A 26,997-nucleotide genomic window follows, 5' to 3' on the forward strand; every position below is an offset into this window, starting at 1 on the left:
ACCAAATGTTAGAACTGCTCAATGTTTAAGTTTTATAATACAGTTTCAAATAATTTAAAAAGTAACACCCTTTACTAAAACTCCTTCTCTCCAAAGTTATTATAAAAGTAAAATTCTCTAGCCCCCAAACCTCCCTTTTCCCACTAATGAGTAAAGCAGAAATACATTATATCATAGAGCAATTCAGAGCTCTGAGGTGCCACATCAGTCTTCTTAAAGTGATACGGAAGTACACGTACTCTTGATTTAAAAAAGAAGTCCTGGTAAACAAATAAACAAGCAGTTTTCCTCATCTCACAGTGGGGCATAAACTGAGTATCTGATATACAAAAAGCAAGGAAGGAGGCTAGCCTTTAAAACACCTGGATTAATTTACACTTTACGTTTCTGAAAAACCAGAATTAGCAAATGAATTTCGTTAAGTTTTTATATTTAATCTACATGGTAAGCATTTAAGAGAATTGTTTAGAATCAAAAAGTAGTGATCACTGTTTTCTTCACAAATCATTTTTTAACCTAGTTATCTAAGCATTTATATCTTAAAAGTTGTTCAAAGTACTTTTACTTATATAGCCCCAAATTACCTTAAAGTTATTCTCCTTCGGTTTTCTCCTCATTATTATATTGAAGGTTTCATACACATCTTCTGCTCCATTTTGTATAGTATTGGTCATATCTTGTTGATACTGGTTTGGATCCAAAAACACTCTAAATGTTCTTGACTCTCCTCTAAGATTGGGTCTGGGTTCAGGTCCTGAAAATTTTGAAAAAGTTTGTTAAATGAAATATATGCTTTTCAAATATCAAAGTAAGGTGGCAGTATTCCTTTTCTAGAAATGATAAGTAAACTGTCTAGACTTAGACTCCAGCCATTCCTTCAGCTAGAATGCTGTCTGCCCATCTATTTCAAATTCCAAGAAGCTGAAAATATTTCTCCTTTCCCTAAATTCTTACTGTTTCTTCCCAGAATAATCATGTACTGTGGTGATGCAACGCCATGAATTGCAATTATTTGTACATGTCCTCAACTGAAACAGGAGCCTTAAGAAGTCACAGAACTTTCCTCGCGTCAGTCACTTACAGCTCCTACTGCTGCCTTCTATACAGTAATTACGTGACTGATTCATCCTTCTACAGTCCATACCTATGTCACTGCTATGAAAGGAAATGTCATATAGTAACGGCTGGAAGCTCAGAGGCTTTTACTTGCCCCTTGGCCTTCTCTCTTTTTGTCTTAGACCTCCAACCCTCGTCCCATTATGTGGCCTTACTTTTATTCCAACAATATCTTTCATTCCCTTCTCCTAGTTTTCATTTATTCTAGTGGTAAAAGTGGCCTAATTATCAGCACTTCAGCAATGGTGTGATCTTGAATTCACAGGTTAGAGAAGCTAATTCAAGCTCTGAGAGAAGTTTAGTAAATGGATTATAAAATAAGGTCTGGACATGGATGCAGTTATAATTCAAAAGTATTACCAAAAAAGCCAGGACAGCAAAAGAATTTCAAAGACCAATCAGTGATAAGCCTAAGAACTCCAAGAGCTGACTAACCCTGTACGGCAATATTTCTAAATCATTCTGGCATCCCAGGCAGAATGATTCCTTGTACAAGACAGTTGGTTAGATGCTTGGCATCCCTGGCCCCCAACAGTTAAATGCCAATAGCTCACCACCCCCTACCGCTACTCCAGTCATTTGACAATGTAAATACCACCACACATTTCAAATTGCAGGGTAGTGCTGGTCCCAGCTGAGAACCACTGCTATGATGAACTGAATTAGTAAAATTTAAGAAGGAAAAATTAGGCAAATATATCATTGAACAACTATAAAAGGTGTTTAGAGGTTTTTTTTTTTTTAAAAAAATAATACCATACAGTATTATAAAAGGAAAAGTTTTAAATAAGGCGATTTCAAACGATCTCGTCCTTTCCAGTATCTAACATAGAAGTTTAGAAACCATATTATTTATTTCTAAAACTGGGTGGTAGGTACTCTACACATATTTTACACGTAATCCTTTGTATCGATTTAATGTATAAAACAACTAAAACTATTGCCTAACATGCAAAAAAGGAACAAAGGCAAAGTAATTTATCATTATATACATACACTCTTTCAAAAATATAGATCACATACCGTCTTCAATGACACGTCCTTTATCATCCAGCATGCCCTGGATTTCACAGCCTCTGACATAAACCAGTCCAACCTGTTCAATAAAAGGTCTCCTCCGGTCAAACTTGGTACCATAAGGTTTTGTGGGTCTGACGGTTATTAAAAAGCACACATCATGCTTACGAAGGCCTGGTAAAACATAAAGACATTTTTCACTTATTAAAATGTCATTGTTTTTAGTCTTTTGTTGGCAAATTCTCATCCTCTTATCTTTGGAATAGAGGTCTAAAAAATATTTAAAATATCAAAGGTGATCAATGATTATACTTGCACTGTAATACAATTATGGGTTTTCTATAATCTCTAACACTCAATGTTTGGTAACAATAATTAAAATGAAAGTTCCTCTTTATAATTAGAAAATTTTATGCCACGAATACATTACCAAATAAGTTCTCCAAGTCAGGCTATGGCTCCAAAATTGGATGCTCGTCATCATTCTTATTTTTAACATTCTTAATAAAAAATACAGTTAGCATATAATCCATCTATATCATATTTAGCAGGTTTCTAACATCAGTTTAAACTATCCATCAGTCATTCCAACAAAGTCTATTGTATTTCACCAGAAAAGGTCAACTCAAGAATAATTCATCAAGGCACAAAAGCATTGTCTACAGATACCATCTTGAGAAGATGGTTGAATATATATGTTATAGTTTCAGTCGGCAAATACTGAAAATTTTTATAAGTGAATGTCAAGAAATAGGAGACTTGTGTCAAAGTCCATGGCTTCTCAGTCATTTGACCAAATAATGGATTCAACTAGATTCCCAGTTCTATTAAAAGAGACACTGGAAGACAAGTGCCATAAAATTAGATCACAGCATATCATGTTATACCAGTTAATCTTCATTTTTTCCTGATTCAATTTTGTTAGCTAGTGTATGACATACAGGCAAATTTAAACAGTCTCCTTGCTCATAGCCTTAGTCGCAAGGCATACAACTAAATCAAATCAACAATGTAAGTGGGTGGCTAACAGTATCGGGACCATTCTGGTTTGTTTCAATATGGAGTGGGGTTCAAGTGTGGCTAGAAATAATTCTGATTAATAATAGTGACTTTATTGTTTAAGTCTCAACAAATTTTATGCAAAGAAGCAGGGGAAGCAATGAGAACTAAGGGGAATTGGTTTACTATGTGAGTTTTACTGCCTGTACAACTGCTGATCTGCACAACACCTTAAAACTTCTCAGTCTCAAAGCCAAAGACGTGGTCCTGGAAGTAATTTAGTCATTTTTCCCTCCTAAAGCAGATCATTTAACAGTGGAATGTCTTAGATCCACATTAAAAATACCTGTATTACAATGAGTTCAACTACCTCTCTCCTTTCAATCGTTTGCATTCACTCTGTCCGTGAATGTGCATTCTGGAACAGAATCCAGCATTTCAATTTCCTTAATTCTATTTCCTTAATTTTAAATGAGGTAGACAGAAGATAAGGGCCTGAGTTTCACGCCTTGAAGGGACAAGAAGAATATTTTATAATATTTAGTTTAAACTCTTCAAAGCTCTTCTGTTTTTACAGGACAATATTCATTACTGTTTGCAGAAGCTCCCTCTCAACTTGTGCCTCCATTTTCCATTTGGCTACTCTATCTGTGATCAATACTGGCCCTGAATTTTGGCTCTGACCTCCTAGAAAACACTTTTCTCCCCACCATGCCCCCAAATATGAATCACTTGTCCAATAATACCCTATGATTCCCTATCTTGCCCATCAAATTCACCCATTCTATTTCTCATTCTACCAAAGGCCTATGTTAAAAAAAAAAAGAATACTGTGATGTCTTTCTGATAGTAGTTTCCAATGTAACAGAGGAAAGGGATTCGGGGAAAACGTCTTTTCCCCCCTTAACACTATAATGCAGACTTGTCATCCGTCATCTATAAATCTCTAAAAAGGGTCTTTGTTTTTTTTTCAGTTTTATTTCCAATACTATTACTAGGGATAGCCAGTAAGTTATTTCAATTTATTACCACCATGTAAAACAGTGTTTAATACCTCCGTAAGCTTTAAGGGTAATAAATATAAGATCTTCTCTAGCAACTTAACACATTTCTCAAGTTTCAGCAATAATAAAGGTACACATTATTCTAGATGTATAATGCACCAGACTGGAACTCTTTTGAAGGATACAGGCGTCACACAAAAAATCTGTCACAAACTATACCCACTATAGTGGCCATTTGTTAAATATTTGGCCAGCTTCATTGCTGGATCCCTTCAGAATTATGTGATAAATATATCGTATACTCCCTATGGTTATAAACAGCTATACTGGGAGCAATCATTTCTGAAAACTGAACCATGAAGGAGCTATCCCTTTCCTTCTGGCATGCCAAGAAGGTAGAAGGAGATAAAACTACCAGCTACTATTTCTCACAACAAGGCAGTGAGAACGCTCACAGACAGCTGGGAGAAAAATATTAAGAGCCAATTAAAATATCAGTTCATGGGCCATTTCTGGCACAGGTGTTACCAATGTTTTAACTATTTGACTTAGTAACTTTGAACATATCTACCCCTAAATAAAATTAATTGTGGAAGTCCCATCCCTAAAATCTTGCTGACTAAAGAGCAGAAAAAAATAACTCATTTCTCTGTAATTATTTATTCTTGAATACATTCGATTTCACTGATTATCTGACTTTCTCGCTTTGGTACAAATAAACTATTATTAGTTCTGAGTTGTTTTGCCAGGTCCCCCTAAAATTCCTTTGAGTTTGCCTAATGTTGATTTTGTATTCTTATTTTCCATAAATTGTATGCATCCCTATTCTCTTCACTTTAGTTGCTTTGATCTCTTAAAAATACCCATTTTCCTTACTTGCTCTGCATGTGCGTTCCCCCTTTCTTTACTGAACACTAATACTTTTACTCCTTTTATATGGACCGTACAAATTCATAAACATTATCTTACTAAATTTAAAGTACTTTCCTCTGAGCTCTGCAAACAGCAATTTTCAAAACACTTTAATATGAATGTTATTTTATGCTTTTTATTAAAATAGTATTTAATTATTCCTATATGATCATTGGTATTTTTACTACTATTATAAAGACAACTGCCATTCTTTAAATCAAACTTTAAAGATAAAATTTAATGAAAGTTCAAAAGGGTAACATTTAGTAAAAGTGCTTTGCTAATTCTCTAAGAGAAAGCCTATATATAGACTAAAAAGGCAAAAGGGAACACTGAAATACAAAATTACCTTCCCATTCATCTTTGATGTGATCTCTGACATTCAGATTGATGGTAACGTCTGCACGAACTCGGGTTGGCCAGTTTTCACCTATATTGGGTTTGGCAACCTCAACGACAGTGAAAGCCACAATGGGCTGGGCCATTCGTGCCCAACCGCCAAACACTACACCGCCATACTCAGACTGCCTGAAAGCCAAAGAAGTGGATGATTACTCAAACAAAATATAACTTTTCCCCAATTTTTGGACAAGTACACTATTAAGTAAGAATAAATGTTTAGCTAGTAGTTAAGTCCCAACAGTAGTAACTCTTATTTCCAAACTTAAAAAAACACACAACTAAGTCTCAATATATCGGGAATTTATATGGTAGGGTGATACAGGCAAACATGGTCTAGGAAACAAAGGGAAGTAGGGGAACATCCCCCATATCCCCTGGGAAAAAAACAATAACTCTATATACATAAGAGCTGAACCATTTTGTCAAAGAATGAAATAATCCAGCACATTTAGTTCTATTTTATATTCTTATCCTTTCCCACTGTTCATCAAGATAGTCTGAATTGTTTATGTTTTATCTTATGTAGTGTAAGTTTTTCTGCAGCTGTTTCAAAAACATTTTTGAACAAGGTAGAATTTAAAAAGTTAAAAACAAGCAAATAAATGACAACACCTATGTGCAAATGCCTCCTTAGAGTATAATACTTAAATCATGTAAAAGGTGCTGCCATGGAGTGGGGGGACGAATAATCAAGCTACCTGCAATAACCAGACCCATGAACATGCCAACATTCATTCTTTCTTCTTATATTAGTCTAACTAGTGTTTTAATTTTTACAGTAAATAATATATTTGGGAAATCTGTAACATAAAAACTGCTGCAATTCTCCAACATTGGAAAGTACTGCCAAAAATGACATAATTACAAAATAAACTACATCCTAAGTAAAGGCTTTGGTCAAACAAAAAATTGTCGAACTTCATAACATCAAAGAGTGAAACCAATTAAAAATAAGCAATTTACAATCCAATGATTTGGTTCATACTGGGACAATTTCTAAAAGGATTTACGGGTATCTAAACCCTTTGTAATAACTGTCCTTCACTACCCTCATTTTTTACAACTTTACTGCAGTACTTTACATACCACAAAATTCATTCGTTGGAAAGGTACAATTCAATGATTTTTATTAAATTTATAGAGTTGTGCACCCATTACCATAACCCAATTTTAGAACATTCCCATCATACTCACAAAAGATCCCTTTATCCAACTGCAGTCAATCCTTGTTCCTACCCCCAGGGAAGCACTAATCTAATCTCCCCAATTCTCCCCCCCATGAAGCCCACCTGCAACAGGAAGCATTCAGAGTATAGATTTCTGCCCCTCATAGCGCGTCCTCTCTTACCCTGCTCAGTAGTCTCAGCAGCCTGAAAACATGATCACGAGAGCTATGCAATGCATCAGGATACACGGAACAGAAAGAAGCCCTGTCTCTTTTTAGAAATTGTCATTTTTAACAGTTTTCAATGATGGACTATTAGGACTGAAAATTTAGAAAAAATTAGTATCACAAGTTAACTCCAAAAAGTGAGATTTTCTTCCTCCAGCAGCAAATAATGTAAGTAAAAATAAATCTTTTTATTAATAGAGCATAAAAATTAAGTATTATTGTTTAATTTGGCACTTAAGTAAAATATAAGTGAATTCTATTTGACGAACTGCTACTTAACAAATCCCTACTTTTGCAAAATGGACAAAATTAGGTCCAGAATCAGCATGCAAACGCAAGGTAACCATGAATTCTAAGGCAGCTTTCCAATCAAGCACCTCCTGGGGTCCAAACAACAGGCAATAAAATCAGTAAAGCTGTGGGCAGGGATGAACAGCCAGCGGGGATACAAATCTCACAGTGCTGGCCTGCCTACTGACTCAACTGATTATTAAGTCAAAAATACTTTATGTTGTGTTTTATTGTCTCACCCAGAATAACTATTTACATAATTCATTAAAAAATAAAACTGTGTATGAAATCAAACATGGAGGTGAAAAAAAAACAGATCATAAACACAGTGTCCATGTAGCTCTGTGTAATTAGGAAGGAGAGAAGCCTGGGAGATACCTGACTTGGCTCACATTCCAAGTATGGTAAGCTTTTCATACAGAAAGCAGGATAATTGTATACGTATGTATGGTGTGACTGTAAGGTCACGAAAACTCATTTTACAGAACTATTTTACTCACTTATAGTCACCAGTGATATATAACATATCTCCATCAATTTCATACTCAGAATGAAATAGTGAATGAAGGGTATTTACCGAAAGTCAGTCGTTATCTAAAAAGCAAAACTGCCCTTCACAAACCTCATAATGCAGAGCGGCCTACCATACCTAGAATGGAAGTTTTTCTTAGCTAAAGAAATTAGCTAGAGGAATGAGCTAACAGCTGGGGAGTCGAGCTTAAGCAGAAGAGCTCTCCAAATAACAAGACCTACTCAACCAGCCCTAAAAGTAAATGCTGAAGATTTAGTCTCTTCAAGAAAACTGATGGACGGAAGACCAGGGAAGACTTTGCAACGTTCCATTCCATGCAGTGTTCAGTCAGGCCCCTCATCTCCTGCCAGGTTCCTTAGAGAGGCTGACTGAGAGGACAGGTGACAGCCACGAGAGAGGCTGGGGGACCAGAACAATGCTTTACTGTAAGATTTTCCAAGGACTTAAAACTGTCCTGCCCTAGTACAGGCCTGCCGGCCAGCCCATATCCTTTCCTTATTACCCTTTGCTAATGCCCAACCTACTCCCCTCTACAAACCAACCCCCTCACAAAGAGGGATGACCTCCCCTCCTTTATCCCCAGTCCCACCCCAAGGACCCAGATACCTATTTTATATTTCAGCCCTTTTAATATATTCTAATTCTCATTAAAGAATTTCTCAGAGTAAATATCTCACATTTTGGAGGGCAGCTTTACGCCAGGTATACTACCTAAATATACTCTCGAGGTTTCTGACAGAAGTGTGTCAGCCACTGTTTGCATCTCTTCATTGTAAGTAGAACCAATCGACTAACCATGGCTTCATTCTGCTGACGCTATCCTCGATGTCTTGCCTAATTTCATAAGTTGATTCTAAGCGGAAGAGATTAAAATTCCGTAGGAGGTAATCATGAAGAGTCAAAAACTGCAAATTCAACTTGGGAAGAGCAAGACAACCTGAAAAGGAAAATAATATCCATATTTGAATTTTTTTTTTATAATTAGACACATCTGCTCTCTATATAAAAAAGGCATCACAGACTTGGTAAGACTCTAATTTAATAATGTCTAAAATACAGCATATTTAATAAGGTTTCATTTTTATTTCCTCACAGAACTGAAACCAAGTTAACAAATGCTGCCTATTATGCACTGGAAATAAAGGGTGGTTTTCATTAATACATGTAACCTAACTATCAATGATTCATCTGGAAACAGTACTTCTAAAAAGTACCTGCATATACTTTAGTGCAATCTCCAGCAGTTTAAAAAGTCTTCCTTTACCACCTAATTAACACTTGGCAAATCTCAAAATGAATAATGCATATACTTAACTTAGCACAAGACAAAATTACCAAGAAAACTGAATTGGTATACTACACTGCATAAATCTATCTCCAATGATCACTACTGAGCTCTGAATGAACCGGTGCCTTTTTGCTAGACTTTAAGGGTAAGGCACTGACTATATACTATTCCTGGAGTTACTTCCCTTCTCTGACTGTATTAAATAAACAATATTCTTTCCATTATCCTCAGTTAACACAACTTCCCTTGGATAATAAGTGACCAAGCATTCAACAGCAACACCAGAATGTTAAAAAAAGAACCCAAAACACTTTTTACTGAGAAATCATAAGATTTTCATCATTGCTATCCATATTTACCAAGTCTATAATGCACCTAAAAGCAAGAAACATTGATGTATAAAAATTTCAAATCATTTATGTTAGTAAACTGATTTAAAATCTAATTCAATTGCTTTAAGGCCAGAGGCTGACGGAAAGCAACTCCTTCAACAGCATATTTTTATTAAAAACGACAGAATTAAAATGTCACCATTTTGCAACCCTCACTGAATCAACAAATCTAGGTGTTAAGCAACAGTGGCTACTAATACAACAAAAAGAGAGATAACCAGACATTATGTGCTTTCTGATGAAAAAAACATGCCACCACCAAGAATCTTGTCAAAAAGAGAGAACCTTAGCCTGATCAAACCTCTGCATTCTAGCTGTCAATTTGCAAGAAAAATAAAGAGCAAAGGGACAAGCTGATAGTCAATTAAAAAAATCTAAACTATGCGAAACTATACAGATCAAATAATGCAGGTTCTTCAACAGGAAGAAAAGGAAAAGATACAGGGCATACCTGCAGAGTAAAAGACACGTTTAAAATGTGCAAGAAATGCACAACTGGGTGATAAAACTATAAAAAAAAAAAAAAAAAAAGCAAGATAGTGACGGCTATAAAAGCCTAGAAATAAATGGCCACTTTCCAGTAGAGAGAGGAAGCAGTGATTAGAAAGAGGCACATGGGAGAGTTCTGGGATAGCTGACAAGGTGGTCACAAGGGTTTCATGGGGTTTCCCTTATGATAATTAGTAAAGCTCTATATTTATTTTGCGTGGCTTTCTATATTTGTGTTTATTTTATGACAAACAGGTTTTCAAAGGCAAATTTTACAAAGGTTTTCTTTACAATTCTACATTTCACACTTAGTTTCTCTCCTTGGGAGCTAGAAGCAGCTGGCATGATCATGCAGCAAGAGCCCCATCTTTGCCGATTTCACAGCATCAGATACAGGGCCCACAACACCATCCATCCAGGGCCAATAAAGGACAACGGCAAGACATCAAGTCTCTGAAAACAGCAGTATTACAGTCAAACCATCTGGTGACTAACAGTATTCTGAAATACTTTCATTCTATAAAAGGTGAAAAGACTTAAATTTTGAGAAGTATTCTTTTTCACTTAATATCATTAATCACAGGAATGAAAGAAAAGTAGTATTTTATACCAAGCAAAATATGTTTTAAACTCAGAGACACATCATTGAGTACCAAAAGCTAGATATGACTGTTTACATTTTGAAGGACACAAACTTTTTATTAAAAAGACAACATATTGGGGACGATCCGGTGGCTCAGGTGGCTGGAGCTCCGTGCTCCTAACTCCGAAGGCTGCCGGTTCGATTCCCACATGGGCCAGTGGGCTCTCAACCACAAGGTTGCCAGTTCAATTCCTCGAGTCCCACAAGGGATGGTGGGCAGCGCCCCCTGCAACTAAGATTGAACACGGCACCTTGAGTTGAGCTGCCGCTGAGCTCCTGGATGGCTCAGTTGGTTGGAACGCGTCCTCTCAACCACAGGTTGCCGGTTCGACTCCCACAAGGGATGGTGGGCTGCGCCCCCTGCAACTAGCAACTGCAACTGGACCTGGAGCTGAGCTGCGCCCTCCACAACTAAGACTGAAAGAACAACAACTTGAAGCTGAACAGCACCCTCCACAACTAAGATTGAAAGGACAACAACTTGACTTGGAGAAAAAGTCCTGGAAGTACTCACAGCTCCCCCAATAAAGTCCTGTTCCCTTTCCCCAATAAAATCTTAAAACAAAAAAAAAGACAACATATTTTTACATGGTATTTGTCTTTTTGGGATTTGTTAGTTAAAAAGATGTCATACATATATTGGTCATAAATGCTTTTAGTATGAACAAAATTAGAAAAGCGAGAAAACAATGCATTGATCACTATCAGAACATTAAAAGGTATGAAGACCGCCTATTCTGAAATCCAGTCTAATTTTAGTACACTGGGTTTATTTTAGTTATGGCTCCAAGATATGACTCTGAAGTAACAATTTTTCTTTTAAATCAATGTAGCAATACTTATACTGGTGATGTCTTTAAAATAGCCACATTTCTTCTAATAATAATAGTGCTGTTCAAAAGATTTCTTGCAATTTTTAAAAAATATGTCTTGAAAATGTGTCAGAATGCAGTTTGGCATGTACTCAATTGTGGCGAATTCTCATCCTTATAGTGAAAGCATTTAGAAAAAAAACCTGTTGAAATAGGAAGATGAACAAACTAGGCAATACCATTTTGAATAAAAACTAATGGGGGGGGGGTATTACCAACTAATGACACTGTCTCTTTTTTCATTATTTTGGTGGTCATCTGGCTCTACAAGGAATTCAAACAAGCCTCCAAGCACTACCAAACAAAGCCTATGGTGACATAATGAAAAAGCTACACTTGCTGTGTTATTACATCTCCTTAAAACAGTTTTTTTGCTTTACAGTCATATTTCACAGGATCTCTCTCTGTCTCTTTCGCGCACGCGCACACCCCCCCACACACACGGGCATGGTTTAAATAAAAATCCTTAATGCTAAGCATTCAAAATACTGAATAGTTCCTAGCTTCTAAAGTTGAACTTAAGGGTATCATAAAATTATCCTAATGTATATAGTACATGGGAACATTTTCATTTACATATGAATTCTAAACTAAATTTCATGTTACACTCGGATCCTGTACTTCATCATACCTTCCCCTGAATAGTACTCAGTCGGGACAATATTTTCATCCCATATGATTTTCTCAGTTGGATACAAAGGCATCTGGTTCAACTGCTGAATCTGAGAAATTCGACGTTCATGACGAGATACCTAAAAGAAACAAGTCCAGGCAGAAAGTTAGAAGCATGTTTTTTCAATCCAAATAATTTATGGAGAAATTCACCAAAAGTATGGAATGAGAAGTTTCATGTTTTTCAGTTACAGTAGTGCTTAACAAGAGATTTTTTACCCCTTTTTCCATTTTTTCCCCCATAAATCAAAGATGAAGGTGATATCAAATTGTGATGGTCTTTGGAATCAGACAGATCTGAGTTCAACTCCCAGCACCCCTACTTGTGAGCTACGTAAAAGCGGGGCAAGTTACCTGAGCTTCCCTGAACTTACTATCCTTTTCAGTGAAAAAGATAAAACGCTACTCACCTCAGGCTTCTTATGAAAGTGAAATGGAAGACCAGAAAACAGTATCAAAGTGCCTGGCACATGCCAAGATCTTAGAAACCATAGCACTTAGCTTTCACCAATGTAAGCCAAAAAACAGAGCCCTAAATCCTAGGTTATGGTTCTCATTCTTGTACTAACTTGCTAAACAATCTAGGAAAGTTTACTGACAAACTGACGGCAGTCTTCTTTGTAAAACGAGGTGGACTTGATGATCCCGATGTACTCTTCCACTGTTAACACTAGAGAACTCTATCTCAAAACCAGATGTAAGTGTATTACCCAATTAACAGATGCTAACATAATTATATATTTGAAAAATACATCGCATTCTCTCCAGTAGACATAGTATTACTTTAGGAAAGAAGATAGTGTGATGTTATTTAACCTATGTGTGCTTTTCAAACTTTAATCATAATTTAGACCCTAAAGAAATCCTTAAGGAGAAGGAAGAAATGAAAGATAATGCTGGAGCATTACAAATTTTTAAAACTGCTTTCTTTTGGCGTAACTACTTAAATTTTAAGAATGCAATCTTAGTAGCTGTAAGACCCTAAAAGGCACAGGATGAACTTTATACTCAAACCTATTTTCCATTAGAAAGACTCCTAAAAACAATCCCTCATTTCTTTCTAGAGTAAGGATTTATTAATCCCCAAAACCTGATTGACAAGAGAAGATTTTACAGTGTCAGAAAACAGGACAAGGAATTTTTTAAAAGTACTTGTAGTCAGAGACAATGAAAAGTGATTTGTAAGAAGGGAAAGATGGTGACCCAGACCCAGGACATACATTTCATACAAGTAAATAGCTTGATAAAAAGTATTTCCATAGTTAAATTAATTCAAAATCCTTCCCAAGAATTTCTCTCCAAATGGCACTTAAACACCTGTCACTAGGCTTAAAACACCTGCTACAAATAGTTTTCTGTTACTGCCCCCAAAACTAGCATATAATCTTCCTTTCTACAGTTAGGGATTGTATTTTATATCCTACATTAAAAGTATTAGATTGGAATATAAGTCACAAAACTGTGTGCCCGTTACTGTCTCACGTGTGTAAAAAATGTACATACACATCCACGTAGGGCATGTTTGTATAGGTATTAAAAAAGTCTGAAACATGAAAAATGACCCAACCTTTTGGCAGTCAGGAAACAAAAATTAAAACCCCTATTACTTTTTTACTCGTGAGACTGGCAAAAATCAGGATGACTCATAACATTTAGTGCTGGTAGGAGCTTGAGGAGACATACTTTAATATATTGTTGGTGGGAACATATACCTTTTGGAAGATAATACGTATGGCTTCATCTTTTATCTTTTAAGTAAGCACAGGCTTCAATCAAATAATTTCATTTCTAGGTACCTCTCCTAAATATCCACAGATGAGTACAAGGACAGGTACGAGGATTGCATCATTATTTGTAATAATGAACATAGCAAACAAGCTAAATTTTCATAGTGGGACTATGGTTAAATACTCATCTAGTTAATGAAATATTTTACTGAAATTAAAAATAAGGTATATCACTTCCCTTCAATTTTGCTTTGAACCTAAAACTGAATTAAAAAAATAAAACTTTACCTAAAAAAGTATAGTTTGAGAATTAAAGCCCTCATTTCCTGAAATGATTGAGAAATCCTTTAGAATTCTGAAACCACTAAGCTCGTGATAACTTACTCTACTTCTAAAATTTCCTGAATTTTCTAGTGATAAAGGTATGGTTTAAGGGACTATAGTTAAATAATAATTTTTAAAATCAACAGTTAGATAGATATGAACATATATGTATTATCTGTATCTGTGTGTGTGTGTGACTGTGACCTCTCAAAGGCAGGAATGGCACCAGCTATATGTATCCCCAATGCCTGAATTCAGTGACTGACTTAGAAGTTGCTCATAAATGTTTTCATGGAATGAATTCATGTCATAAAGCTGTTGTAAGAGGTAAAAGACTTGAGAAAAGAAATCCAAGAGATGAGAAAAGAAGTCTGATAAAATCAAATGATGATATAATTTCAAAATGGGAATTATCTACCTAATCTTTAATCTGGAAAAAAATCTGTACCATCTACATCTTTAAGAATGGTTCGAAAAACTCAGGAAAACCACATGCAAAATTCAAACAACATTAATATGTATTTACCAGCAATTCTAGAAGAAATTCTTTATCAAAAGTTGTGTCTTCAGTTTTAGGAAGAGTTGGTAACAAGCAGAGGTATGATGCCACCTGGTGGAGTGTATTTGAACTGCAGAATAAAGAATATTTAAATCAGATTATTCTTAACCACTTACTTCACTTTTGAAACATGTCATTTTACAGACTGCCTAAAAGGTTTTACCTAATAATTATAATTCTATGACATGAGTAGCAAATATGAAAAATCAGCAATGAAAGTTAAACCCCTAATACAAGGTTTTCAAAGTGTCTTCTGCAAATCTCTTCTGGTCCCTAAGATCCTCTCAGGGAGTCTGCAAGGACAACAACTTTTTTATGGCATTATTTGTGTCCCACCCCCACTGTCTTTACAGATACAGTGACAGTGCAAAAGCAATGGTGGGTAAAATAGCTGGCACGGATCAAATTGGTGGCACCACCCAGTGCTATAATTATGTAGTCCTAGCATTCTTCCCCACCACATACAGTTTAAAAGAAAACAAAAAATCAGTTTTGAGAATGTCCTTGATAAAGCAGCAAAACATTATTAATGTTATTAAACTTGGACTCTTATCTATTCTTTTAAAAATTATGTGTGACAGAATGGGGAGTACACATTTTGTACACGATGTTTATTTGAAATAACTGACAAACTTGAATCAACGGCAAAAAAATTTCAAATTTGAACAAAATAAACCTGTAACTTCAAGGAAAACAACTGACAGCATTTGTTCCTAAAGATAAAGTTTAATTCCAAGTGACAAACTGGAATTTTGGAAAACTAGCATTTTGTCACTATGAGCTTGACGGCTTTCCACTGTTTAACTACAATCGAATCTTCTATCCCCAAATTCCCTCACTCTGTCCCAGTCCCTGGTAACCACTAATCTGTTTTCAATCTCTTTCCAGACTTTGCTTTTTCCAGAAAGTTAAGTAAGTGGAATCATACATTATGTAGCCTTTTGACACTGGTTGCTTTCACATAGCATAGTGCATGTGAGTTTCACCCACATTGTTGTGTGGTATCTGTGGTTTGGTTCCTTTTTGTTGCTGAGTAACAATAAGTCCATTATATGGATATATCAGTGTGTTTATTCATTCTTCAGTTAAAAATATTTGTGTACCCCAGTTTTTGAAAAGTATAAATAAAGCCACTCTACACATTTCTGTACAGATTTTTGTGTGAATATAAGTTGTCATTTCTCTTGGGTATGTCTGTGAGAACACTAGATTATAAAGTGCATGTTTAACTTTATAAGAAGCTATGAAATTTTTCCAAGTGTCACTACCATTTCGAATTCCCATCAGCAGTGTATGAAAATTCCAGTTGCTCCACATCCTTGTCAAGAGCCAATACCCTGCTGTTTTTATATACAATTCTAATAGGCATGTCATGGTATGTCAGTATGATTTAAATTTTTATTTCCCAAATGACTAATGATGCTGAGCATCTTTCTGAAGGCTTACTGAAATCTGTTATCTTCTTGGGTGAATGAAGTATCTGTTCAAATCTATAGCTAATTTTTTTATTAAGTTGTTTTCTGAGCCCTGTGGATACCAGTCCATCATCAGAGAGGTCAGCTACTATTTTCTCCCAGTTTGGGGTTTGTCTTTTCATTCTCTTAATGTCTTTCAAACAGAAGTTTTACATTTTGAAAAAGTCTAATCTATCATATTTTTCCTTTATGTATTGTGCTTTGGTGTCTACAGAATCTTTGCACAAACCACAATCACCAAGATTTTCTCCTATATTTCCTATAAGCTTTAGCTTTGATATTTAGGTCTATGATTCATTTTCAGTTAATCTGTATATATCACATGAAATATACGTCAAGTTTCATACCTTCCATATAGATGTCCAATTATTCCAGCACCACTGCTGAAAAGATTTTCCTTTTTCCATTGAGTTGCCTTGGCACCTTAGCCAAAAATCAACTAACCATATATGTGTGGTCTATTTCTAAACTCAACTGTGTTCTAGTGATCTGTATGTCTGTCATTTTTTCAATACTATAATGTCTTGGTTACTGTAACTACTTAGTAAGTCTTGAAATAAGGGACTGGAAATCCTCCAACTTTACCCTTTTTTCATAATGGTTTTGGCTATTCTAGTTCCTTTGCCTTTCCATATTAGTTGTAGAGTAAGTTTATAAAGTTCTATAAAATATCTTGCTGGGATTTTGACTGGAACTGAATTTTATTTACAGATCAATTTGGGCAGAATTCACACCTTAACTGAGTCCTCTCATCCATGAGCAAGGAATATCTTTCCATTTTTTAAATTAATTCACTTTAATTGCACAGACTTCCTTAACATGGTTTCAGATATCACACTAAAGTTAACTTTTAAGAAACCATCACTTTTAAGTTTTGATTAGTATCAAAGACTATTCCCAATTATTTGGAAAAGCTATTAAAATACCCCTCCTTCTATGTAATGCTGAATTTTCTTCATTTACTTCAAGCCAAACAGTATCTCACAACAAACTGAACCTAGGAGATTGGCAAAACCAACTGTCTTTGAGTAAGCCATTCATTAGAGATTTTCAAAATTACAAAGCATGCCACTCTTTTCACTGTGTATTTTTTTCATTTTGAAGAATATATTTTTCATTAACATATAATAGGTTTTAATTAACTTTTTAAATAAATATTTAAATTTTTCTAGTTTCAACTTCTAATATAGTAAATATAATGGCTATAATCCACTCTTTGAGAACTTTTAAAATAATTCTTAAGAGTGTAAAGGAGTTATATGGGCAAAAATAAATTTCTAAGATGGATTATGTAGCCTAATTAAATGTAAAAAAATAAATCTACAGTAGCATTTTAAAAATATAAGACAATATTTTTTGTAATGTTATGATGGCCTTCTATATAAAGCATCTGTTATTGTTAAAAGATGAACAGATGTGACTAAAAATTTAAAACATCTGTAAATAACAAAGTATACCATAAACAAAGTTTAAAAATTAAGTGAGAAACTGAAGAAAATAATTGCAACACAAATTAGACAAAATATTAGTATCCAGAATACATAAAGATTCCATTTAAAAAATCAACAAAATGACAAGTAATGGAATACAAAATAGCAAAGGATAATAATAAGAAAGTTACAGGAGAAATGCCAATTGCCAAGGAAAATACGGAGTATGATCTAAAAATATAGTGAATACTTGAATTAAAAAAAATTATTACAGTAAATGACACATTGCCATTAATCTCCCTCAAAATACTCCCCCTTGCTTCAAACACACTTATCCCATGGTTCTCGCCACTTTCTGAAGCAGTTCTGGAAATCTTCTTTTGTGAGTGTCTTTAGTTGTGCTGTCGTGGCTGCCTCGATGTCCTGAATTGATTCAAAACATTTACCTTTCATGGTCATTTTGACTTTGGGGAAAAGATAGAAGTTGCTGGTGTCAGATCTGGTGAATAAGGTGGATGAGGACACACCGTAATGTTTTTATTTGACAGAAATTGCCATACCAGAAGCGATGTGTGACACAGAGCATTGTCATGATGAAGGATGAAGTAAAGACACTCACAAAAGAAGACTTCCAGAACTGCTTCAGAAAGTGGCAGGAATGATGGGATAAGTGTGTTTGAAGTGAGGGGGAGTGTTTTGGGGGGGATTAATGGCAACGTGTCCTTTACTGTAATAAAATTTTTTTTTATTTAAACATTCACCATATTGTTTGATCACACCTCATATATTTCAATTGAAATCTATCCCTGTATCTGTGCAACCATCTTTTACTTGCAAGTAAGTGGCTTGGTGTCACTCATTTTAGGGGATCCTTTGTTGACGTCTTTGTATAGGCTCAATGCTTTCTGCAACACGTTGCCATCAATTGGAACACATTTTCTGTTTGTGTCTTCCATCCACAAATTTAATGCCTTTTCCACCTTAACTAAGCATTTATCACAGTAATACTATGGCCATAACTTTTGCAGTTTGAGGCCAAAACTAACATACATTTCTTTTTCCTTCTTCACAATTCTAAGAGTCACAATTTCAAGATCAAAGATTTGTTCCACAGATCTTAGCAAATTCAGCATACATTTTTTTTCTTATTTTATTAAGTCGAGAACTTTCACCTTTTCACTTAAAGGAAGCATTTTATGACTTCTCTTTGGCACTGAATTGCCAGCATCACTAGTCTTGTGCTTTGGGGCCATTATTAAGTAGAATAAAGGTTACTTGAACACAAGCTCTGTGATACTGTGACAGTCAACCTGTCAATCTGATTACTGATATGGCTACTAAGTCACTAATGGGCGGGTAGAGTATACAGTATGGATATTATGCCGGACAAAGCAATGATTCACATCCTGGGCAGGATGGATCAAGACAGTATGCAATTTAAAACTTATGAATTGTTTATTTCTGTAATCTTCCATTTAAGATTTTTGACCACAGACAACCCAGATAACTGAAACTGCAAATAGGAAACTGTGGATAAGAGGGGACTGCTGTATGAACATTTTTTGGTTTCTGCTGTATGTTATTTATAATTAATGGGATGCTTTATGTTCTTGTCTAAGAAAAATTTAAGATTTAGGAAAACTGCATGTCATGAAACATGTTTTACCAAGGAAAAAAAAGATGAATAATTATACTTAAACGACTCAAAGATACCAAAGGCAAGAGACAAGCACTAGTAGCATAACAAGTAATAGTACTTAAAATAGTGCAAAATGATTAAAAGCAAAACAGAAAATTAAAATTCAATTTCCCCTTCCAGTTACCTTACCTAAGAGGTCCGAAAAACTTGATCAAGGATTCCCGAGTATCTACTTCTGCCACGTTTGAGAGGGCAAAATCATAGAGTTCAGGGAAATGTGCAAAAGCAGCTCTCTAGAAAAGAACAGCAAAAAAAACCCACAAAAAATCAGTAATTTATGTCTACCTATTGCTACTATAACAATTTATATTATATAATGGAAATATTTTTTTAAATATTACGATACTTCTCTTTTTTATATGCTTTTCACATGTGACCTCTGGCTTATTAAGCCAGAAGCATTAAATACAATGGGGAAAAAGCTAAAATTGTTCTAGCAAGGATGAAAAAAACCCAAGAGTCAATGTTCAGTTTTTTATTTCTAAAATTCGACTTTGTATATACATGAAAGCCAGGTTCATTGATAGGAGGGGAGGAAAACGAAACACTTTATTACCAAGAACTGGCCTAACAAAACTAAAAGGAAGTTTTAGTTTTCCGGGGAAATTCCCATTAAAGCAATAGCTGAGGAAGAAGCCAAAAGCATGGTTGCTTGTGTCCTGCTTTACTCTGGAATCCTGGAAAGAGAGGACCTCGCAGGGTAACCCCCCAACCAACGTGGGATAAGCCGCAACAAAACAGAAATAGCTGCATTCCGTTCATTTGATAAGAAAGTGTAAGATGACGCTAGTCTTCCTTAACGCCATGTAGCACAGAGAAGATCCAGAAGTTTTTCATGTACTCCATGGTGGATCACACACACGGCTGCCAAGGTTGTGAATGAAGCTGCCACGGGATTCCCACAGGCAATAGCAAAATGACCCTGCAATCCAAGCCCGAGGTGAGCTCTCTATGCTAGGAAATAAATGAGAGTTAGCTCTCAGAATTCCACACCACCAAGAACAACGATGGGGCCTCGTTGGGCTGAGGAGACAGCCCAACTCCTCAGGAGCAATCATCATGCCTGCCTGTGCCAGGGGAACAGACCACAGGCCACACCAGTGATGGTCACTTCAAGGACTGAGGCAGAAGGACAAAAGCACTAATGCTCTGAGAAAAGCAAGGAAAGACGTCTAAGCTGAGACAGCGTGCAGATCACTCCTCTCACAAACAACGAGGCTATCTTAGTGTCTCCATGTACCCAGAGGCCATTTTGGGAAAGAAGAGGGAGGGCAGAGACTCCTTGAGAGATAATGGAAATGATTATGAAAGACAGGTGAACTTAAGTTTGACTGAGTCTTTACCCAAAAAATGACTTTTTAAAACAAAAAGAACTGAATTACTTTAAAATGGCAAATAAAAACTTCTTTCTTGCCACCAGAGGAAATGGTGGTCAAGAGCAAGATAAGATCAATAACAGAACACAAAAGTATTTTTTTCACATCTGAGCTTTATTGGTAAATTGCAGCCCCATTATCTCTGTTTATCTTTAAGAGTACAAAATGCTTACACTACTTGTCATATTGAAATATTCTTTCATAAAATAAAACTGACATTTAAATGCACCGAATTGGCCCAGTTAACTAATATTTCTGAGTGTCAAATACCAATATTCTGTTTCTCAGGAGGAGGCTTATGAAAGAAGGCATTTTATTTCAAATTCATCAGAATTAGTACTATTTTAAGAGTTCAAGATGAAAACACTATTAAAGGAATACCTTTTTCTGTTTGTACTATACAAAACTTAAATTATTCATGACCCGACTTTATGGAGCAGAAGCAAAGGCTACAATACGTTTCAATTACCTGCAGAGAAGTAATTCTATCATAGTGAATCGTAGTCATCTCATTCTCTGTCAGAGCATTTCCCGTCTGGTCATTAATCTCAAAGCCAGTATAGAACTTAAGCATGTCCAAAAGCTAAAAGGATACATTTAAATTAATAAGCTGTGTGAACATAAGAGCAAGAGAGCATGAACAAAAACTATTTATTAAAAATAATAAACAAGTCCATATACTTTCTCAGAGGTGCTGGAAAACTCTGGAGTGTAAACATTGCAATACACGTTTTAGAACATACCCAAATGTTTTACTTCAGTGAGAATAGGTATTACATATGCTTTTTGAGTTAACTGTTAAGTCTATTTCATATACATAGTCTACTTATACATAGAAGAACTTAAAACACCTATCTCAATAGTAAAAAGACATTAAGGATCTGATCAAAGGAAGCCAAAATTTTAATGAAAAAAAATTGTCTACGTCATTGCAAACTTATAGAGCTATACCTCCAGAAGGCACTCCTGAGGTGCTTTACTTACACCACTTAGTATTTTCTGAATGAGGGTTTCGGAATTTATAATTGGAGCTACTCTTCCCTATGTGCTGCTTCTATGACAGAAAAACAGCAACGTGGGGAAAGCTAAATAATCTATTCCTTTCCTCAGTCTCCATGGCCACTGAGCCCCTCCTTTGGCTTAGTTCCTAGTGCTAAGAAAGGCCTGCTTTTCCCCTGTGGCTGTAGCAACAGAGTCCACTGGCTGCCTTCAACCCAAATATTTATATTATTCTTAATTCTAATGTATGGCAGATCAGATATTAGGATTTAATATATGCAGCAATCACTGGGATTTAATGAGAATAAGGAAAAAAAGAATGCTCACAGATACAAAAGATTTCTTAAAATATGTAAACACAAAAATTGTCATTCTAACTATGATCTCATTGAAACGCAAGTGTGAGTAGTTTGTTAGAAGATTTTTCTTCTGGATGACACTACAGGAAATGCAAAACCATAATACTTCATCTTCCTATCCACGTTAGCAAACAAAGTGCACTGCCTTCCTTCTCAAGGCAGCAGATGAAGTGTACATACACTTCTGTGCCACCAACTGCCTCTGCCATCATCTCATGGACAGAGAGCCATGGTATTAGGGCATAGTTCGCCTGAAATTAATGCTCATCATCTATTATATTCTACAGTGGTTACCGACATAAAATCAAAATATGTGAGTATGTGGAACTACATTGCCCATCATTTAATCCAATAATAAAATCACATATGATTAACAAAAGGTTGTATCATCACAAGAGGCCACCTATACAAGAATGCATTCATTTTGTACATTAAGATTTGATTTTTTACTTAAAAATGACTAATTAGGAATGTTCATTATGCAATTCAATATAAAGCAAAATTTACTTTGTGTCATGCCCTGGTACTCCCTGTTGCATGGAAAAGTTCAATTTGGGAATGAAAACAGAAAGTATGTTCAGATACATCAATGCTCACCTGGGAAAAAAGATGGCCATCCTCTTCTCTATGAACAAGATTGGAAAGGTAACAGTGAACCAAAAGGTGGGTGTCATCCAGGATGGTATTAAACCAACGCCTTGTGGGGAGTAGGGCCTAGAAAAAATAAATACCATAGCAGTAAGTCTGCAGGTTCTCTGCAGCTAAAGGTGAAATCTACTGATACATAACTCAAAAGTGTCAATCACACCCAAAGTACCCTCAACTCTCCCAAAGATACCGTGCACAAAGCAAGATCCGTTGTAAATAAACTCATTGTTAATATGCCTCAGTAAAATACAGTACGTACTGGAAAATAATCTCAGATATCTCAGCCAGTAGTTTTCAAACAAAATCCTATATGAAATCCCAGTATGTACTGTGTATAGGTTTTAAAAATGGGGCTGCTTTCAGAGAAAAGGGAGTGGGAACCCTGAGTGGAAATTCCTCTTTTGGTTTCTACTTTCTTCATTCCCAATGACAGTCAGCAAGACAGTGCTGAGAAACGGTGACAATCAGTTTGAAAACCACTAATCTAATCAAACACCCTCATTATTTATAGATGAAGTTATGAGATCCTCAGAGGGTATAAATTAGTTATTGGCAAAGTGAGAATCTGAATGAAGATCTCGCGAATAATGGCTAGTCCAACACGCTAATCCTCATGTCAAGAAACCACCCTACCTTTCCAGATAAGGAACAAACAGAAACGATTGTCTTTCAATTACCTGCATTAAAGAGGAAAAGGCAAGGAAATGAATTCGATCTGGACTACACCAACTCTGCATCTGAACCTTCCATCAAAATCTTTCACCTAATAGTATGAAATCTTTAAGAATCTCAATTTTAAAAATTGACAATAGCAGCTGTATCTTTCTTCATCAATCACATTAGGCACATTTGAAAAAGTGAGATTAAAGAGAAGGCCATAAACCCATGATTTCAGCCACTATTTTAAACTCGATGAAGAGAAAATAAACTGCCATTGCTAAACTCATGTTTAATATCTATACTAAATAATGTTTTTTCTACAAACAGCAGCCATCTGAAAACGTTAAGGGTCAATTGATTTTGACTTTCTTTTTCTGTGAGACACCTTGAAATAGGTACAAACTAACTGAGACCAGTTTGAGGTGATAAATATTTCATAGTCATGTGCTTCATCTTAGCCTCCTTATTATACAACAGAAAAGTCACCGCACACTTACCTCTAGATCAATCATAAGTTCAATGAATCTTTCACAGTAATGAACTTTGTCCATAGTGACAGGTTCTAGACATAACAGAGAAAATGTGTTAGAACTTTCTTACTTAGGTCATTCTGTGGTACTGTAACTTAAAATTGGCAGTTATTTAAAACAAGGTCATCTGTCTCTTATTCATCAGGATTGGACTAACTATGATTCCAAGGACATCACTTAGATTTTAAAAACAGGCAGGTCTTACCATTTAGCTTTACAAATGTAAGAAAATGAAAAACCTAGCTTGGGTCAGAAACACATTATAAAAATAAGATTTGCGAAAACATTTTTAAAGTATTAACTTTTACAAATCTGTGCTAAATAATTAGATTTTGAAAAACTTGGATATAAAAACTTGGATATAGAAAGGCATTTTTTTGTAAATACTCAACCTACTTTCCTTACTGTCTTCACATACTAAACTTCTAGGACTTTCATGTGCAAAAAAACCACATACATGTATACATACAAAGATTATGAGTGGGAAAGATACACACCAAGCTAATTAAAGGTACAATTTTTATGACGTTTTTCCCACTGTATATATATTCCTTTTGACATTAAAATGCCAATGACACATAGAATAAAATATTTTTAAATCACTACCTTATGCTATTCATGAGCATTAATGTACAATTTTTTTAATATTTATTTTTGTTTTAAAATAATTACAACCTTGTGAGACGACATACTTTCAGAGTACAAATTTGTTTTTCTGCTTTCAAATGCAAGGAAATGGTCTACCATTTTACCAGCTATAACCATCCTACCAAGATTGTTTCAATTAAAAAGGATAATTTCAGGGTCCTAACTGTTGCTTAGTCCAAGGACTCCCAGCAGGGACTAATGCAGTGCTAGACCTGTAGAAGATACCCTACAAAGGCTTAGTAAATCCACTTATCGAATTTATTTGCAGTATACAGGAAAATGGAGGGCTTTATGTGGAAAAAGAAATGTGAATACTTTTGTGACTAACATACAGAAATGTTAACTGGAACTTTTCCATGCCCATAATCCAGACCCTGAAATTACATAACCACAGACCTTCACAGCTGGAAAAGACCTTAGAGACCATCTATTCTAGCTCTTCATTTTCCAGGTGAGACACTGAGGACCAGAAAAAATGACTTGAAAAAAGTAGAGAACAAAGTAATGGCTGGTAGAAGTGGAGTCCAGGTTTTCTGAGAGGTAGTCTAGGTCAGACAACTGTTGAAACTAAAAAATTTAAAGGAGCAACTTTTAAATTAAATCTATTCAAACCAATCCTCTATTGCTATCTTTTGTACTTATTAAAGTCAAAGGAAAACATTTTTTCCCCAAACTTTAAAAAGTGAGCAAATTCTATGTTCTGTATTTTTATTTATAGCTTGAGAAAATTACTGGCAATGGCCTGTTTAAAATTTGAACATGATGGTTGGTGCTCAACTTCTGAGCCCTGGAGGATAAAGCTGCATGTTTTCAATTAGTTAGCCCTACTGGGCATACTGTTCAAAGTTGAAACCTTGTTATTACAATTTCAGATGTCAATATATCCTTATCATTTGCTTCTTATGTGTATTGTGTGTGTTTTTCATTTGACAGCTGTCCTGACATCTCAGATCATGCAATACAGATTTCCTTTAGAACCAACTGATAAGGACATGTTTTTAATGATTGTAAAATGAAACTACAATTCTTCTTATTCTGTTCAAAATTACTTTTCTATTTCCTAACTGTATAAGCAATCTATGTTTATAGCCTCTCTGAACCAACACACTGTTTTCAACATCTGTTTGTTCCTTTGCCAGCGAGTAAAATTTTGATTGAAGCTCAAGACCAATCTAAGAAATTTTGTTTTCTGACAATATAAACAATAATGGCAACAGTTAGTGGTTTGTAGGTTGTTAAAATCACTGCAGGCCCTATGACGTTGTTGCTGTTACTTGATTTTTATACCTTTCTAGACGACCCTAGACAAACATTTCATAGTCAGAGACATCAATTATTATGACCCTATTAGAGATATTAGCAGTTCTAAGCATGCATTATTACTAATTGTTGCAAGAAAACCGAATCAATATAATAAGTCCTCTTTCCAGGTTTAAGCCACTTAACTGAAAGACTTAAATATACTAAGTGACTTAGATTATAAACATATGATAACTTTTTCTTTATACTGATGCTGGTAATAACATTATGCCCCAAATCATGATTTATACCATTAGTGTCTATTCCTCACTGAATTATAGGTATGATTCTCAGTTCTAAAAATACTACTTGGAGGGTCAGCATTCATAAGTAATTCTGTTGTATTTTAGTTTAAATAAAGCTACAATATCTGATGCAAAAATATTAAAATGATACATCTAGAGAGCTGCTCTTATATTCCAGTTAGGAAATAAAACATTTTTAACCAATGATATATCTTACATAGCACATATACACCTTTATTAAGTAAATAATATTCAATTTGCATTCACTAAATGCTTATAAAAATCTTGTAAATACAGCATGATGTAATTAGCCCTGCTTGGCATATAGAAATACAACACACACACACACACACACACACACCCCTACAGGAAAGATACATGTATATATATCTATATGTACTATTATCATATGCTTTACATAGTATATACTCAATGGAGGGAAATCCTTCCCATTTCTTCTTGTACCTTGTATCTCAAAAATAATTTTCTTCTTCCCCTCCAAACAACACTTGACGTCACTTGAAAACACTACTCGGCACCATACTGTAAATGCCATGTGGACAGGGTCTGTGATTGTCCTTTTACCACTGTGTCCCAGCTCCTTGCTCAGGACCTGGGTCCTGCAAGCCAGCTCAAAAAATATTTGCTAAATAAATGAACACTCCAATAATCATGCTGTTGCCTTTGGAATACATGAATTTTTCGGCAGTCCTAATATTCAGACTGCTAAAATATTTGAAAAAGGGAGGGCATACACTTTGTCGTTACAATTTAAAATCATTCTAAGAGCAGTTTTAGACTAGAGATTAGTAAATCCTACAGAGCCATCTAAATAACTTCACAAATAAGCTGTGTAAGAGAAGATAGTTACCGGAAAGTGGGACTGACTTCAGCACAGAGATAAACTTCTGGATGAGTTGTGAAAGAAATCTTCTTTCTTGGTAGGCTCTAAAATGAGAGATAAAACATTGACCAAATTCTTTTTGAAAAATAATTA

At 35.2% G+C, this 26,997-nt stretch overlaps 1 protein-coding gene across 1 annotated transcript in view; it reads right to left on the reverse strand.

Annotated features, from left to right (window-relative positions):
* AQR (aquarius intron-binding spliceosomal factor) overlaps positions 1-26,997 on the reverse strand; it is an 87,539-nt gene that overhangs the window by 40,564 nt on the left and 19,978 nt on the right. The window contains exons 9-19 of the mRNA XM_019725550.3: positions 26,872-26,948; positions 23,776-23,840; positions 22,568-22,684; positions 21,082-21,195; positions 19,366-19,469; positions 14,600-14,702; positions 11,982-12,102; positions 8,462-8,603; positions 5,398-5,576; positions 2,140-2,307; positions 585-754 (exon numbers count right to left, since the gene is read on the reverse strand). Coding sequence (XP_019581109.3) covers positions 585-754; positions 2,140-2,307; positions 5,398-5,576; positions 8,462-8,603; positions 11,982-12,102; positions 14,600-14,702; positions 19,366-19,469; positions 21,082-21,195; positions 22,568-22,684; positions 23,776-23,840; positions 26,872-26,948 — 1,360 coding nt within the window. The remainder of the gene's footprint in view (positions 1-584; positions 755-2,139; positions 2,308-5,397; positions 5,577-8,461; positions 8,604-11,981; positions 12,103-14,599; positions 14,703-19,365; positions 19,470-21,081; positions 21,196-22,567; positions 22,685-23,775; positions 23,841-26,871; positions 26,949-26,997) is intronic.

This window comes from Rhinolophus sinicus, chromosome 3, assembly GCF_057876585.1.
Source record: "Rhinolophus sinicus isolate RSI-liver-muscle chromosome 3, RSI-T2T, whole genome shotgun sequence".
NCBI lineage: Eukaryota > Metazoa > Chordata > Mammalia > Chiroptera > Rhinolophidae > Rhinolophus > Rhinolophus sinicus.